This window comes from Olea europaea, chromosome 20 (genome assembly GCF_002742605.1).
Source record: "Olea europaea var. sylvestris chromosome 20, O_europaea_v1, whole genome shotgun sequence".
NCBI lineage: Eukaryota > Viridiplantae > Streptophyta > Magnoliopsida > Lamiales > Oleaceae > Olea > Olea europaea.
Window position 1 is genome coordinate 5,849,825 of NC_036256.1, and position 18,733 is coordinate 5,868,557.

Consider the following 18,733-nt stretch of genomic DNA (forward strand, 5'->3'; position numbering starts at 1 on the left):
TTATTGCACCGTAAGTGACCGAGGGATAGGAGTATTTGGAATGACCAATTTATTTATTAATTTCTTAGTGAAGTCCGTACACCTTGAACATGCTACCTTCAATAGGAAAAATCCAGAAGGTCGGGGTGTTGGTGACCGAACGGTGCACGATCCCTCACTGTGCCTTGTAGTGATGGCAATTTACCTCGTCCCGGTATCGCTCCGTCCCGAATGGGGCAAAAAAACTCGACCCGTGATTTTTTTTTTAAAATTAATGTGGAAATATGAAGGTAGAAAATCTTGGTTCGCTTCCATTGGAGAATTTTACGTGGAAATATGAAGATCAAGCATCTTTTGTATCAATAAATATGAAAAATAAATTTTTCGTATATTTGAAACATATTTATATTTTCGAAACAAATAAAAATACTTTCATGACAGAACAAATTTCTAATTATTTGTTCATCCAACCCTTAATTTATCATAACTTTGTTACTAATTAGCTGATTGTTTGTTAATTATTTGTTTACATACTTAATTATAACTATTATAACATATTTAGAGTTCATCTATGCAACATATTTCAAAATTGCTTTTTATTTAAACTTATTTTCTATCACAATTTTTTTAATAACATAATTTACATATAGACCTTTAATTTTTTTATACTTTTTATCCACATATTCTCTAAAAATCATTTTACACTATAAATAATTTTATCCCAAAACGAAAACTTAAATTTACATAAAGTAAGGGCATTCTTTATTAAAAGTTTAACTTTAATGTTATTTATATTTTATTGAACTCGGAATTAAAAAAAAAAAATAATAAACGGGGCAAGAAAATTATCCCGCCCCACGCCCAGCCCGGCCCGCCTTGCCTTGGCTTGCCTTCGGGGTGTGGGGTCCGAACCCGCCCCGTTGCCATCACTAGTGTCTTGGGCCTCGTGCAAAAAAAAAAATATTACAAAAAAATTGTGGGCCCAACCCCATGTGAGGGTCGGGTACCGGCTTGTCAGTGGCTCTTCTGGCGGTTGACCTTCAACATATTCTTTTGTTAGAAATTTGCAATCATGACTAATTAATGGTGCAACAAATTGAAATATCTGGACCAATTTGCTCTTTTATAAATGCAATGTTGCTACGAGCACCATAATTGAAACAACACTGGAATTTTCGTTATTTTATTTAGTTCTAGTTGCAGCCCAAAATAATAATAATAATAACAAAAGTCAACTCTGGCTAAAGTCAACTGAACAACAGGTTTATAAATTATACAATTAGACAATTAATGTATCGATCCTCTGGAAGAAGAAAGACAAACTCCTTGCAGGGCTAGAAATTAGAATTACATGGATTCAACACAGAGGTAATTTTTTTAATTTTGTTGTTAAGTAATTATATTTTTGCTTATAATATACATAGTATATTTTTTATTTTAAAATTCATTTTCATTTTTATTTTTCAGCACTGAAGATGTCGTTAATGTTGATGTAGAGACCGCCAAAGAACTTCTTGGTTCTGGTCACCGCTATTTAGATGTAAGGTAAGAGACTTTTCGTAATTGATAGATCGCAAATTCTATTCTCCGATCGGTCACTGAGCTGTTACATAAGTAATATTTCAAGATGCAACCTAGAGACATAAAGCGGTAAGTAATCATAAATTTACTTAATTTTCTTATCGAAATCACTTTTTTTAATGATCAGAACAAGTGATGAGTTCAACAAGAGTCACATTGACAATGCAGTGAATGTTCCTTACATGTTCCTCACAGAAGAAGGTAGATATTTCCATCAATTTTTTCACCACCTTTCAGGTCATATATAGCATAAGCTAGTGAATAATTATTAAAATTCTTTCGAATGGAAAAAGGTTCCGTTTTAGATCGTTTGACTTAGCATAAGCTAGTGAATAATTATAAAAATTATTTCAAATTATTTGCTCATAGTTCCCGTTTGATATTGGATTAAGCAAATCTTGATTTCATTTTCTTTGTGACGGATTTGGAAGAGTTTGATATTGGATTAAGCAAATCTTGATTTCATTTCCTTTGTGATGGATTTGGAAGAGAGGGTACATGTCAAGTATCAGTTTGGGATCGTGTTTTCTAAGGACTTGTCAAATTTCTTATCAACTATATGTCTAATTTAATAAAAGGACATACAGTATTTTGCATGATTGAATGGTTGTATTTAAGAAAATCTTTGCAAGAAACATTTCATTTCGATAAATAATAATATTTTACAGCCGGTGAATTGCAGGGAGGGTGAAAAATGAAGAGTTTTTGTCCCAGGTTTCAACAGTGTACCAACACGAGGATTCTCTGATTGTGGTAAATATAATTTCTATCAGAAAATTGGATTAATTGTATGATAATTACTAACTAATTAACTAATTTACATATGCTGTGGCGTAGTAAAATTTGGAATTTTTTTATCATACTTAAATGCAGGGATGTAACAGTGGAGGAAGGGCTAGCCGCGCTTGTGTTGATCTTCTTAATGCGGTTAGTCCAAGTTCTGAATAAATCTTCTATTTTTTCTATATATTTCATGTCCCGAAGATCTGCATCTGTTCACTTTGAATCTTTAAATCCTTAATTTGTAATTGTAAGAATTATAAAGAAATTCTCTATAAATATATCTAAACAATAGCCGGCTCGAAAAGTATACAGATCGTACAATCGCACATGGTTACCTTTTATAGGGATATATGTATCACAAATATAAGCTATATATAATGATTTTTTTTATTTAGGGAATAATATTTAAGGAAACAAGGCACAAAGAATTATAATTATTATATCAATCATTTTTAAATTAGTCATATTTTTGAGAAACAAAAATTAACTATATCCATTTTTTTGCAATTAATGAATTCTTCTTGAAAACGTTTCTATTTGGAAAAAATGAAAAAAGAAAACTAGACCACTTCATTTTCTATTTGTTCTTTCAAAAAATTAGCACATTCACTTACCCATCATCATTATTATATGTGTTTCTTAGTTAAATTTAAAAAAAAAAAATTGTAGTATTTCAAAAAAAAAAATTCCACAGTGCACTCAAAATCTCGAGATCACCCCCAATATAGACTAAGTTGTTTGAAATCGAATCCAAGATACCGACACGGATTCAAGTTTCTTTCATACAACTATGTCTCATGGTTCTAGAATTTCACTTGAATCAAGATTGAGAAAATAAATTTTTTTAATGATTCAGACTATGTAAATATTTATCACTACACAAATTATACTGAGAATATAATTAGGAGGTGCACTGATTGTACGATCGCACATGATCACATATTATAGGGATATATGTATCACAAATATAAGTTATACATAAAGATTTTTTTTTTTTTAGGGAATAATATTTAAGGAAACGAAGAATTGTAATTATTATATTTATCATTTTTTAATTAGGCATATTATTGAGAAACAAAAATTAATTATTTTCATTTTTTACAATAATGGATTCTTCTAGAAAAAGTTTCTATTTGTATAGTAATAATAATAATAATAATAATAAACTAGACCATCTCATTTTCCTTTCCTTCTTTCAAAAAATTAGCCCATTAGCCTACCCATCATCATCATCATCATTATTAAATATATTTCTTAATTAAATTAAAAAATGGTAGTATTGAAAAAAATTCCACACGGCACTCAAAATCTCGACTTCGGCCCCCAATAAAGACCAAATCGATTCCACGATACTGACACAGTTTCATGTAGGGGTGGACGCGGGTCGAACCGAACCAAAATTTCGGGTATCAACCGAATCAAAATTTTCGGATATCTAATAAATGGAACCGTCGGGTCCAAATATAATTATGGAACTAATCAGGTTCGGTTCCGTTCTGTTCAGTTCGGTTCGGTTCGGTTCGATTTTGTACTATAATTAAAATTTTTAACATTTATAACAACATTATATAAATACAACTAATGATACATTCAATATGATTTTGGAATGTTAGAGACTAGTAAATTATCTTGTTCAAATGATCACTACGGTCAAAGTGTTAGCCGACGATTGTATAAGTTTTGGAATATTAGCGAGGTTGCGAGAGTGAGTATGAGAGTCGAGACAACGTTATGCACTTTAGTGTAGGCGTTTAGGGTTATTTAGTGGATTGAATCTTGTTGGGCTAAGAAATGAAACAATAACATGGGTAATTGGGACAAAAATTAAAAAATTAGAAATGAAACAAATTATTGGGCCAAAAATTTGGATTTAGAAATTGTTAATTTATTAATTTGTTTAGAAAAAATTAAAATTAAAATAATTTGATTTACTCAATATAAAAAAAATTAAAAAGATTCGATTTTTATTCGGTTCTTCAGTTTTTGGTCTAGAACCGAGAACCGAACCGTACCCATCGATTTTCAATTCAGATACCCGTTCGGGTATTTAATTTGACAAGAACCGTCGAGTTTGGTTCGGGTTCGGTTCGGGAGATTTGCCCAACCCTAGTTTCATGTTTCTTTCATAAAACTCTGTCCATAGTTCTAGAATTTTACTTGTATCAAGATTGAGAAAAAATATATTTTTTTAATGATTCAAATCATGTATATATTTATATCGCTACCCAAATTAAACATTTTGTTACGTGTTCGCACACTTGGGTAACCTATCGGGGCCCACAGTCAACTCATACCGAATCACGTGGCACTCAATTCGAGGTGATTTGCATAGCCGAGGTCCACAAACCGAGATCCACAGATGCCTATGCCATATACACCGAGGCCCACTTATCATGGCCTCATAAGGAGCTTCCGAAACTCATACGCCGAGGCCCCTTTAGAAGGTGGCGAGGCCCTATTTGCCGAAGCTCTTTAGCTGAGGTGGCAGCATCTGAAGCACAAAGCAACATCTTCCATAAACACCTCTCCCAAGAGATCTTCTGCACAAAGATCTTACTTGAATGATTGATAGGACGTTTGTCATGAGTGTATTTGTTAGTCTTATCACTAGTAGAGGCGGCTCTGCCAACCAATAAATGTATAACAGACTAGATGTGGCTGATGCCTACAATTTAACATGTAACTCAACCGGATGAGGCCATGTGTATATCAAACCGGCGGTCACGATCTAACTTGTGACACTATAAAGACTTCCTCATATACCCCATACAAAGGCTAATGCAAGAATCAATACAAGAAACCATAATTTACTCAACTCTCTCTCTCCTATTACCTTGCAACACAAACGAGTTCATACATATTCAGATACACATTTACAAATATCGATGGGTAATTATTGTACAATCGATCTGCGAACATCTTGTCGGATTCCGAACGTTCTTGTCCCGCATCGTTAAGCTACTCCCACACCCTTGATCTATCCTTTTTAGATAATCCACGTGTCCTAGTGTGTTGGACTTTCTTTCACGTGTGCGCGGGTGGGTCCGGTATCTGTTGGCAACATTTATTGGGGTCAACAGATTGGTGCCATCTGTGGAAAACCATACCATAACCACGAACAACCTTGTGGTGAAAGCTTGTTAAAGAGGAACATTTGAGCATCTCCCTTGAAAAAGGATTTGTTCTTGAAAAAGAATAAGAAGAAGACCCACGACTTAGCGTCTGAAGGGTAAGACACAAGGAAAATGAGTTCAAATGAAGATACACGTCCCAGAAAGGTAAGAGAAAATGCTAATGTACCCCGTCAAGCAGCAGCCCCATCGGCTCGGCATAGACCCCATCATAACCACCGAAGACGTGGAATGCGTGCAACAACCCGGCTGTAAAGAGAAATGGCCGCCATAGCAGCTAATATGAGGGACATTGCTAGCCAAAACATGACTATGAAGGAACTTATGGCCCAAATGCAGGGCCAGGGAGGCTTCCCTATTCCTCCATACGCCTCCTAAGGACAATACCAGCAAGAAGATGAAGTTCAAAGTCATAGGGCTACCTCGCGGGACTATAGCTGAGGTGTAAGCCCATTTGAAAGGGAAGTAGAAGTTGATGTTTCATCCAACTACGCTTCTGGCCGACCCACCGAGGCCCCTTTTCACCATGACAACTTCCCACCTCCGTATGAGCAAGAACAAAGACATAGGAGGTCAAGCAGTGTATTTGATAGAATCAGCCTCGCTGAACCGAGGTTAAGACAACAACAACATCACGAGCCTTGGACAAGGCTACCGCTTCCCCCTCCAATGCCTCAAAAACCAGAGGAAAGATATGAAAATGCCCCCCGAGTTACTCCACCTAAAAATAGGCACCAAAGGAGGGAGGAAAAGTCTAGGAATCATTCTAGAACCTCTCACCAACAACCGAGGTACGAGGCTGAAGAAAACGATTCTGATGAGCAGCAGAGTTCCTGTGACTTAGACGATGATGATGAAAACTTGCCATTCTCAAGGGAACTAAGGAGCGCCCAGGTCCCGAACCACTACGTTATGCTAAAGATACCAAAGTATGACGGAAGAGGCGACCCAGAGAAGCACCTGAATGCTTACAAAACTCATATGAGCCTAAGGGGCGCCACCCCAACTGTGAAATGCAGAGCTTTCCACTTAACATTTAGTGAAGCAGCTGAAATTTGGTATAGTAGGTTGCCACCTAGGAGCATAAGAAGATGGCCCGAGTTCAAGACAACCTTCTTGAAGAGGTTTGCTGTGAGCAAAGAAGGAGAGGCTCCCATCCAACATTTCTAAGGCATGAGACAGGCACATAGAGAGTCTCTAAAGAGCTTCCTATCACGTTTCACCTATGAGATGATATATTATGTGCAAGTCACCAACCATGAGGCATTATCTGCATTGAGAGGAGGTCTGAACATGAACACCCTGTTCTGGATGGACGTGCAAAATCAAGATCCCACCACCTATGATGCCCTACTCAAGATAATGAGACGGGAAATCATCAATGAAGAATTGATTGAGTATAGGAACAGGGCGAATAGAGGCGTCCTACCTCCTCAAAGGCAGCACGCTAGAGGGCGATCTCCCACTTAATGGACTATCAAATAAACCAAGCTGGTAATGAGAGTTCTGGGCAAGCACTAGCCACCACCACTCTTAACGTCGTCCCTACATTGGCATATAAGGATATCAACCCAGTCATCGACACCCAGCAGATGGGAACTCCGCAATGACCCCATAGAGGTAGAGGCCGAGGCTGAGGTTCAGGGCCTAGAAATAGGTCAAATCATAACCCACCTGGATACTGTGTATACCACCGGTCCTATGAACATGACACAGCAGATTGCCAAGACTATGTTTACCGCTCCCGACAAGAACCCCCTAGGGACAAAAATGATTCGCCCCAGGCGAACATGCCCCCACCAAGATACGATAATCGACCTGGGCGTGAGGAGGCCACTCCACGTCAAAGAGATGTCTCTCCACGATGAAGGGAGCATGAAGCAGAAAGGCCCAGGGAAAGGCACAGACACCGAAGAAATCGACAAACTCAAGATGAGGCTCCTATCCACGAGGTGGATACCATCTTTGGGGGCCCTTATGTGGGCGGGGAAACGCGGAACGCCAAAAGAAATTATGCCCGTGAGGCCAAGCGCCCCCGTTACCAGTTATATTGTGGGTCACAGCTCCCGAAGAGATCAAGTTCCACCTATTGTCTTCATCCAGGAGGACACTGAAGGGGTTCATTGTCCCCATTGCGATGCACTTGTAGTAAGAGCAGTTATAGCCCGAAATGGGCTCAAACGAATGTTAGTTGACAATGGTAGTTCCATCAACATTCTATTCGGGTCCACTTTTGACAAGATGATACTGGACCATGAGTTGACATCCACCACCACTCCTTTATACAGATTTATTGGAGATAGCATTACTCCGAGAGGAAAAATCACACTCGCGGTAGAGATGGGAGAGTCTCCCTAAACCATGATGAATTTCATGGAATTTGTTGTTGTTGATAGCCGATTGGCCTACCACAGAGTATTGGGTAGACCGGCTCTGAAAGAATTGGGAGCTATTACCTCCATCCACCACCTATGCATGAAGTTCCCGACTAAAAATGGGGTGGCAGCGGTAAGAGGTGACCAAAGAGGCTCAAGAGAATGTTATTTAAGCTCCATCAGAAAGGTATAGCACTGCGACGTCCATGTAATTATTGGTCATGGTTGACGCCCCAGGTGATGCTCCTGTCGAATTGGAAGATTTCGAAATGATTGATGCATCACCCAATCCGGAAGTAGTGGTCATCGATGAAATTGACCCTCGCATAATTGAACACGAACCTCAAGCATCCCCAGTTGAGGAATTTGAGAGCTTCTCGGTGGACCCCCGAAACCTATCCAGATTGTTAAAGATGGGCAAAAATTTGTCCTGCACTACAAAAGAAAAACTCAAGGATTTCCTAAGTAGGAACCTCGATATCTTTACTTGGAGGCATGAGGATATGGTAGGCATAGACCCCAAGGTCAGTTGCCACTACCTGAAAATTGATCCTAAGGTTGCCCCGCACAGACAAAAAAGGAGAGCCCTCAATCCTGAGAGGTACGAGGCTCTGAAAGATGAAGTTCAGAAGCTCATTCAGAATGGCTTCATCCGGGAGGCCACCTACCCGAGGTGGGTCTCCAATCCAGTCTTAGTAAAGAAACACAACGGCAAGTGGAGGGTGTGCATCGATTTTACCAACCTTAATAGAGCTTGCCTGAAGGATAGCTTCCCACTTCCAAGGATTGACCAACTGGTAGACTTCACGGCTGGGCACGAATTACTAAGCTTCATGGACGTATACTCCGGCTACAATCAAATTCCCATGCACTCGGCTGATGAGGAACACACATCTTTTATCACAGACCGAGGACTTTACCGATACAAGGTGATGCCCTTCGGGTTGAAAAACGTCGAAGCAACATATCAAAGGCTCGTCAACAAAATGTTTGTGGACCTCATCGACAAGACAATGGAGGTCTACGTAGATGACATGCTGGTAAAGAGTTTGGAAGCTGGGGACCACATGATGTACCTCAACAGCATCTTCCAAATCTTGAGAAGGTATAGGATGAGGCTCAACCCCCTCAAATGCGCCTTTGGTAAATTCTTAGGATACATGGTCAACCAACATAGTATTGAAGCCAACCCCGAGAAGATTGAGGCCCTATGCAAGATGAGGTCCCCCTAAAAGTCAAAGGAGGTACAAAGCTTGACTGGACGAGTAGCCGCACTTAGCCACTTCGTCTCCAAAGCTACGGATAAATGCCTCCCATTTTTCAAAGTGCTAAAAGCTGGGAAGAAGTTCCAGTGGAATAAGGAATGTGAAGAGGTCTTCCAGGACCTGAAAAGGCACATAGGGCAGGCCCCCCTCCTCTCCAAACTGAAGCTCGGTGAAATCCTACAGCTGTATTTAGCAGTCTCCAATGAAGCCATTAGTACGGTTCTAACCCGAGAAGAGGAAACTACAAAACTTTCCGTTTACTATACAAGTAAAGCACTCCTATCGCCGGAAACTCGCAACCCCGATATGGAGAAGCTCGCTTTGACCTTGATCACGGCCTCCAAGAAGTTGAGACCCTACTTCCAAGCCCACACCATCCATGCGTTAAGAAAATTTTTCCCTAAGGCAAGTACTCCAAAAGCCCGATGCCTCAGGGAGATTATTGAAATGGGCTGTGGAGCTAAGTGAGTTTAACTTCGTGTTCAAGACTAGGGTAGCCATCAAGGGCCAAGCCTTAGCTGACTTTGTGGTAGAATTCGCCAATTTACCTGAGGTGGATGAAATCATGGAACAAGCTGAGCCCCCAACGTGGAACCTATTCGTTGATAGGTCGGCTAGGGACATCAACTCGGGTGCCGAAGTTGTCCTCATCAGCTCGGAAGGTCACAAGTTGAACTCGACAGTGAGGTTCGGGTTCAAGGCCACCAATAATGTAGCAGAATACGAAACACTTCTCGCAGGCCTCAGGTTAGCCAAAGTAATGCAAGTAAAGAGGCTACTCATCAGTAGTAACTCTCAGCTAGTCGTTAGCCAAGTCAACGGTAACTTCTCAGCCAGGACAAAATAATGGCCTCCTACTTGAAAATGGTGATAAAAATCATCCATCTTCCCTCGCATCGTAAACGCACATGCGGATGCACTCTCCAAACTTGCAAGTAGCAAGGATTCCGAACTACTCACAGTAGTCCCTATAGAGCATCTCCTCATGCCGTCAACCGAGGCCCCCAATGTAATGTGGGTCACTGGGGCTCCTACCTGGATGTAGCCCATCGTGGCATACCTCAAGGACCAAGTACTTCCCACTGACAAGCATGAGGCCTACAAGTTAAGGAGGAGGTCAGCCCGCTTTCTCTTTATTAATGATGTACTATATAAAAGGAGCTTCTCCTCTCCACTCTTTTGATGCATTGGAGGAGAAGATGCTACCTACATCTCAAGAGAAGTTCATGAGGATGTGTGTAGCAATCACTCTGGAGGTCTATCTTTGGCACAAAAGATGCTGAGGTAGGGGTACTACTGGCCTACCTTGAAAAAGGACGCCCTCGAGTTTGTACGAAAATGTGACAAATGCCAACGATTCTCTCCTGTCCAAAGACAACCATCGCAAGATTTGACCGCGGTCTCTAGTCCTTGGCCTTTCTTGAAGTGGGGTGTGGACCTCATAGGTTACGAGCTTCACGATTGTGGCCATTGATTACTTCACGAAGTGGGTTAAAGCTGAGCCCCTGGCAAAAATTACAGAAGCCAACACTTCCAAGTTCCTATGGAAGAACATCATATGCCGGTTAGAGATTCCCTACTCGATTATCTCAGATAATAGTAGATAGTTTAACAACAATAAGGTCAGAAGTTTGTGAGAAGAACTTGGCATCAAGAAGCACTTCTCCACGACTCACCACCCACAAGCAAATGGTCTGGTTAAGGCTCTGAACAAGACAATCAAGCACGTCCTAAAAAGGAAGAAAGCTTGATGTGTCAAAAGGGGCCTAGGTGGATGAACTTCCACAGGTTCTTTGGGCAATCCGAACTACTGCGAGGACCCCAATAGGGGAAACACCTTTCCTCATGGCATATGGGACTGAGGGGATGAGCCCAGTCGAGGTCGGACTTCCATCCCCACGACGTCTGCATTTCAGTAAGATAACAAACAACGAGCTTCGCAGGTACGACCTTGACTTCATTGAAGAAAGGAGGGATGACGCCCAGCTGGAGCTCAGCACATATCAAAGAAAAATGACGAAATACTTCAACTCAAAGGTGAAGAAGATGTCATTTCGAATCAACGACTTGGTCCTTAGGAGAGCTTTCCTCTCCTTGAAGGAACCGGGCATCGGTTCCCTAGGTCCGAATAGGGAAGGTCCATATAAAATCAGAGAGGAGATCCGACCTGAGGCCTGCTGGATTGAAGACATGAACGGCAAGGCACAACCCCGTCCATGGAACATTGAGCACCTTAGAATCTATTATCAATGAATGTACTACCTCGCTTGACGATCTTTCCCAACTTATGTAACATTTCCATGATTCAATAAAATTACCCATGATCGAACTCATGTCACATTACATCATCACCTCGGAGGAGCGTCACATCTTTGGGCCTCCTCATTTGAACTCCGAGGTGCATGCACTTGCCTCCCTTTGGCGAGGTTGAACGCCACTGGGAGAAGCCTCAGTATGGTTGAACTATCCACCATGTTGGAAAGCATCATCACCTTGGAGGAGGGCCAGCATCCCATCTTTGGGTCTCCTCGTTTGAACTCCGAGGTGCATGCACTTGTCTCCCTTTGGTGAGGCTGAATGCTACTGGGAGAAGTCTCAACATGGCTGAACCATACACCATGTTGGGAAGCGACATCATCTCGGAGGAGAGGCCAGCGTCCCATCTTTGGGCCTCCTTGTTTGAACTTCGAAGCGTATGCACTTGCCTCCCTTTGGAGAAGCTGAACGCCATTGGGAGAAGCTTCAACATGACCGAACCATCCACCATGTTTGGAAGCGTCGCAACCTCGTTCGAACTCCGAGGCATATACGCTTCTAATCAGACAATATTCCCAGTTTGACTGAAACATGGTCCAGTTAGGACCTATTCAGGTTACAATGATTGAGCTTAAGTACAGTTCGTTTGCTTAAGTCCAACGCTATTCATGGTTCGTGAGTCTTGTGTACAACTTACTCGCTTAAGTGATTAGAGTTAGGATATCAAGTTAAAGTTACTTAGTTCTTCAATCAACGTCAGGTTCAATTGCTTGACGAGAACAAAAGAAGGTATTCCATTGATTTTCAATTAAGATTAAAAAAGGGGGCCTGAGGCTAGTACATCAAATAATTGAAAAGAAATTATCCTAAGCCTGCGATGATGGTGGAGGTGCCTTAATAGGCGAGGCCTCCGCAGCTTGAGCATCAAAACTTCCTTCTTCTGCCTCCGCCACATCATCCTCAACCACTTCATCAGCTAGGGTTTCAGGCATTTCATCCACGAACTCTGACCTCAGCTGCTACAGGTCTTGGTTTGGATAAAGCTCCTCAGCCCTCTCCATCATCTCGGCTTAAGCAAAATTTTTCCAGTAAGTGCTGAAACTCTTGTACTCCTCGGTATTGTGGAAGTTGGCAATGTAGTCTTTCACCGCCTCTTTCCTCGCCTCCTAGGCCTCCTCTTTAGCCTTGGCTACATCATCAACGTACTACTTAATCTAGCCCTCAATGAGTACGTATCTTGGGCATCTGCCAGCTGCATGTTTGCCTTCTCCAAGGTTTCGGCAGTCACCTTCAGGTGGTCATTGGAAACCTCCACTTTCTTAGTCAAGGAGGCTACCTCGCACTGGGACTCATATACCTCCTTCTTTAGTGCCTCGATTTGAGCCAAGGCCGACTCCAGCTTGGCTGTATCTTCAAGTTTTTTAGCCCTCGCTTCATCGACCTCGGCTCTAGCCCCCTTCAGCTTTTATGCAAGGGAAGTCGCCTTCTTCTTCGAGGACAGAGTCCTCGTTTGAAAGTCAGTGAGGGTCTCCCTGCACTCCAGTGCAAGGCCAAAAGTCCTCACACATTGACTCACGAGTACCCTTGTCAAGTCTGTGGCATTACATGAAGAGGCGTGCAGTTGCCACCGATCCGTCCATAATTTGTAGAAGATTTCTGTGGCACCTCGGATCTCAGGTGGCAGAGCCTCCACCAATGCTGGAGCCAAAGCCTCCTTCCTTCCGGCGAGGAAGCTCGGAGACTTCCCCTGCACCCTAGCAGGTCTTTGCTTAGCGGCCTCCTCCTCTGCCACCTCCACTGCCCTTCTTGCAGCCTCTTCCTTAGCCTCCTCAGCCTCGGCTCGACGAACCATTTCAATCTTTACAGCTTTTGAGGCAGCTGCAAGGAGCTTCGGCTAATTAGTTTCCTTGCTTTCATGGGACACAGAGGTCCCAAACTTTCCTGACGATCTGGTGAAGTGCACCAGCTTCCTCTTCTTGGCTCCTCGAAGATCTTCTCATTCCTTCGAGGCTCTTTTGGCTTCTCCGTCCTCTGAGGTGTCCCCTCTTCTGGAGCCTTTGAGCTACTGTCCTTAGAGAGGTGCTCAACCCTGCCCCTAACCTCTTTGGCACCACTGGACCCCGACTTCAAGGGCCTCGCCTTCATAGTGGATGTGGCCTTAAGTATAGAGGCCATATCAGGGGCTAGGTACTCCCTCCTCTTGAACTTGTATGCAAAACATGTCAGCGCGTTAGCATCAAAACGAAAGGTAAGAATTATTCTTTTAAGTATAGGAGCTTCTTACCCTTGGAGGCCATCAGTTCGAAATCAAGGAAGTAGCGACTTCGATCGATGAGGTGGTCGAAGTGGTGAAGCTTGAGAGGCCTCTTGTAAATGTCCTCTATCACTTTGAACTCTTCCTTGCTCAACTCGAACCTCGTACTGCTATCTGCAAACGAAGCCTCAACAGTTAGAGAAAAAATAAATTTGAATACAGAATGCAAACTACTTAAGCTGGGAGACTCATGAGCTTCGTAGTACTGGGTCGGTACTGTGCAAGCCAGGACTGTGTCTCCCTCCACCGCCTACCACCTGCCCCTTATCCAGAACCAAGACTCCTTCCACCCCTTAATGGAAGAAGGCAGCCCCACCAAAAATGGTGCATGAGCCCCCCAAGGAGTCAATTAATATCACCCTCTTGATTCCTTACCTATTACCCTGGGCTGGAATAGGGTCTTGAAGATGTGGAGAGGCATGTCCTCCCCAAGCGACACTTCCTTCCATAGGAAGTACGAGCCAACCAACTGGCTCCACCCATTTAGCAGGACCTGGGTCGACGACAACCTGAAGTTTCTCAGCACAGCCCTGAAGAAGGAGTGCAGAGGAAGACGCATACCTGCCTTAAACAAATATTCACTCACCGCCACGTACCCAGGCCTCGGATAGCAGGCTCGGTCATGGGCCTCGGGTACTAACATCTCCACACAATGAGGTACACAGTACCTCTTCCTTATCTCCCCAACCTCTTCGATGTCATATTCGAAGGGACTCTAGACGCCCCCAACTCAACATTGTAGTCTACTACCTCCTCGGTTATAGCAATTTACTCAACCTCGGAGTCCTACCTATAACTAGACCCCCGATCGAATGACGCGATAGTGACCAACTCCCTACCCTACGTGGACTCCATCTCAGAAAACACTAACAACACAATACAAGGGATTTTCTATAAAAATAACTACGGGGTTACTACGCCGACAAATTGCTGTCAGAAAATCAGGGGATAGAGTTTCGACGCCAGAAAACTTTAGCTTTGAAAGAAGAATTAGATTGCAAAGGGTAGAAAATCCAAGACAATGGGGGCCTCTCGCCTTTTATAAAGGGTTAAGACGAATCCCAACCGTCTGATCAAAGCCCATTCAATCTGAACCCTTCATTCTTAATCAAATTCGAGGCGTAGAATTCAAACGATTTTTCAAACCTATGCCTCAAATTTAAGCGTGTCTCTCACACACCTCCTCCAACGCGTCTGCTTCTAGAAGCTCCAGCTGTTTTCATGATTACCGTTTTAATTCGACGGCAACAGTCGCCTTGGAAGTTGTAACGGCTCAGCCACTTTTCCTCGAAAATATGCGCAAAACATCAAATCATTGGCATAGCTGCCTCATCAGAATTCAGCCATCAAATCTCGTAGGTTTGGTTCCTCAACCACCTTGGCTTCCTCATCAGAATTCAGCCATCAAGTCTCTAGGTTCGGTTCCTCAACCACCTCGGCTTCCTCATTAGAATTCAGCCTTCAAGCCTCGCAAGTTCAGTTTCTCAACTACCTCGACCTCCTCATCAGAATTCGGCCTTCAAGCCTCGTAGGTTCAGTTCCTCAATCACCTCAGCTTCTTCATCAGAATTCAGCCATCAAGCCTCGTAGGTTCGGTTCCTCAATCACCTCAGCTTCCTCATCATAATTTGGCCTGCAAGTCTCGTAGGTTCGGTCTCCCTAACAACCTCGGCTTCACCATTCTCATCACTTCTCAGACAACAGCAAATCTTTAACTCCAACCATGATATAAATATCTATACTTGGACTTGAAGGACTATTATTATTTGGGGTAACAAAAATTTTAAAAATTTCTTTCAATTTAACTGGCTGGCTTTTACTTCATCAAAGTCCTCACATTACATAAATGACTATATTTGGACTTAGGGGACTATTGCTATGTGTTCGCACACTTGGACAACCTATCGAGGCCACAGCCAACTCATGCCGAACCACGTGACACTCAATCCGAGGTGATTTGCATAATCGAGGCCCACAAATCGAGGTCCACAGATGCTAATGCCATATACACCGAGGCTCACTTATCATGGCCTCAAAAGGAGTTTCCGAAGCCCATACGCCGAGGTCCCTTTGGAAGGTGGCGAGGCCTTATTTGCCGAAGCTCTTTAGCCAAGGTGGCAGCATCCGAAGCACAAAGCAACATCTTCCATAGATACCTCTCCCAAGAGATCTTCTGCACAAAGATCTTACTTGAATGATTGATAGGACGTTTGTCATGAGTGTATTTGTTAAGTCTTGTCACTAGTAGAGGCGGCTCTGCCAATCAATAAATGTATAACAGGCTAGGTGCGGCTGATGCCTACAATTTGACATGTAACTCAACTGGATAAGGCCACGTGTATATCGAATCGACGGTCACAATCGAACTTGTGACAGTAAAAATACTCCCCCATGTACCTCATACAAAGGCTAATGCAAGAATCAATATAAGAAATCATAATTTACTCAACTCTCTCTCTTCTATTACCTTGCAACACAAACGAGTTCATACATATTCAGATACACATTTACAAACATCGATTGGTAATTATTGTACAATCGATCTGCGAACATCTCGTCGGATTCCGAACATTCTCGTCTCGCGTTGTTGAGCTACTTCCACGCCCTTGATTTGTCCTTTTTAGACCGTCCATGTGTCCTAGCCTGTTGGACTTTCGTTCACATGTGCGCGGGTGGGTCCGGTATCTGTTGGCAACATTTATTGGGGTCAACACATTTATTTTATATTTTAGGTTTTAAATTTAGTGGAGTTAAAGAAGAAATTTATATATAGATAGTGGGAGTTACTGAAAAGATTGCTACTCAATTAATTTAAGAACGTAATGGTTATATTCTTTTGTGTTCAAATATAAGCAATGAACGAAAAAAATTCCTACAATTTGTGTCAGGAAGTTATCTGTTCCTAGTGACACTAAACATTATTGGGAGGTCTAGATTTTTTTAAAATAATTAAATTAATATTTTCATTTTTTTTTCCTATTTTTTTCATCTTTTTTTTTTTTTTTTTTTTTTTTTTTTTTTTTTTTTTTTTTTTTTTTTTTTTTTGGAAAATTTGAGAGCGTAATGTGCAGGGGTTCAAGAATGTAAAAAACTTGAGAGGAGGTTACTCGGCATGGCTCGATGTTGAATTTAAAGGAGATAAATCAGCAGAGCAATTTAAAACTGCTTGTAAATTTCGTCCTTGATTAATGTATAATCAATCTTATGGAGATTGCAACTAGAAGACCCTAATTTAACAGGGTAATATTATTCATCATCAGCAGTGTTAACCACCAATTTAGGTGGCAATTATATGTGATTAAATGAATAAATTTTGTTAAATACAAAGTCATATGACTCATTTAATTGAACTTATGAGATATAGCCAACTAGATTGGTATTCTGCTGCAAAATATCACTATTTAATTAAAAAACATGATTTTGAAAATTCTATTTTTGTATAGGAAGGCTTAGATAATAAATGTACATTTTAACTTCTTCCTACACGCATTAGTAATTTGTGAATTTGAAATTTAATTGTTGGGATTTTAAATGAATTTGATCTATTTTTAATTTTCAAGAGTAAATTATTTTAATACAAACACCAGATTATATAAAACGAAATGAAGTAAATAAAAAGTGGGACCCTTCAATTGATAGCGAGAACACAATCTTTAGACATGTTTCAACCTTGGAACGTTAACAAAGGAAAATGGATAGAATTTTGAATACATCTTAAAGCGTATTTAATGTCATCGTGGAGGATTTAAAAATAATATGAGAAAAATAGATTGTACTTAAAATTCCCCCAACAAAAATTTATTAGGACTCTCTGAAGTTGACATTGAAGAAGAAAAAATAGACATGTCATGAGGTTTGTTCAGATATAGAGACTATTTTAGATGGGACAAGTGAGCAGAACTTTTTTCTATCACGTTCTCTCTTTGGTTTCTTATATTCTTTTTTAATGTTATTTTTTTCTATCCTATTAAATAAACTCGAGTAGTAGAAGGAACCCATTCAAATGAAATTTGAGTTTGATCGTCTATTTATTAGATATTAATCACATAGGAATTGAAAATCCTTTTTATTTATCTGCAATGTATATCGCAACCCATAAAATGGATATATTAAAATGTTAAATCGAAAATTTTTAGGCTTGTTCAAATTAACAACTTAATTCAATCAAAAGAAACTTTTAAAATTGGATAAAAGAAAGATTTAAATTTATAATTATTCAACGCTATGTTTCGACCTTTCTAGTTTGTGGTTTTCTAGGTTCCAAGTTTACACATTATTTTAATGAAATTAAATAACAAAAATGACTAAAAGCATGGATCAAGAATCATCATTCAAAATCTAATTCCAATAACACCTCCTTACTTGTAAAGAAAATGATTTAAATTTGGAGACTAAAAATTCAAAAAACAAAAAGGAGAAATGACTGCCAACTCAAATCCATTAACAATTACATTATTGAAGTTGATAAAGCAATCAAGAATTTGTCAATATAAAATCCTTAATACAAGGTTGTATTATAATTCATACTTAGATGATGTTATTTTTCGAGCAAAGTAAAAGATAAATTTTTTTAATATTGCACCACTTTTAAATTAGACTAAAATATGGTGTAACTCTTTAAGCATCAACTCCAATTACAATGTCCTTGACCAGACCAACGAGGATGTCTAATGCACTAGTGGGTGAAAGGAGATGTAATTTTCTTTATACAAATTGTGAATAACTAGTAGAAAGAACTATAGGAAAACATCGTGGACAAATAAAAGCATCATGGAGCAATAAAAAGGCAGTGACTACATAGGACAAAATAATAAGAGCATCGATCTCCAATGCTTATGGATTGCTAAATGGTGTATTGATCACGTAAGTGTGCAGTTCATACAAGTAGTAACGTGAAATTTTCGAGTCCAAATATCATTTCCACATAGACTAATATTTACTATCAATTTCTGTCATAACCTCATTTTTATTGAATTAATGTGGTAACAAATTTTCAATTTAAGTAGATTCTATAACTAAATTAATTTATGTTAAACCTAACTAACCTAA

General features: G+C 40.6%; 1 protein-coding gene across 1 annotated transcript; it reads left to right on the forward strand.

The window, feature by feature from the left end:
• The first annotated feature begins 1,282 nt into the window (after positions 1-1,282).
• LOC111369216 (protein HIGH ARSENIC CONTENT 1, mitochondrial) lies at positions 1,283-16,896 on the forward strand. The gene is made up of 6 exons (XM_022990684.1): positions 1,283-1,347; positions 1,447-1,524; positions 1,688-1,761; positions 2,243-2,313; positions 2,434-2,487; positions 16,756-16,896. The coding sequence occupies exons 1-6, from the start codon at positions 1,331-1,333 to the stop codon at positions 16,867-16,869; spliced, it is 408 nt and encodes a 135-aa protein (XP_022846452.1). The 5' UTR covers positions 1,283-1,330; the 3' UTR covers positions 16,870-16,896.
• Positions 16,897-18,733: the final 1,837 nt, after the last annotated feature.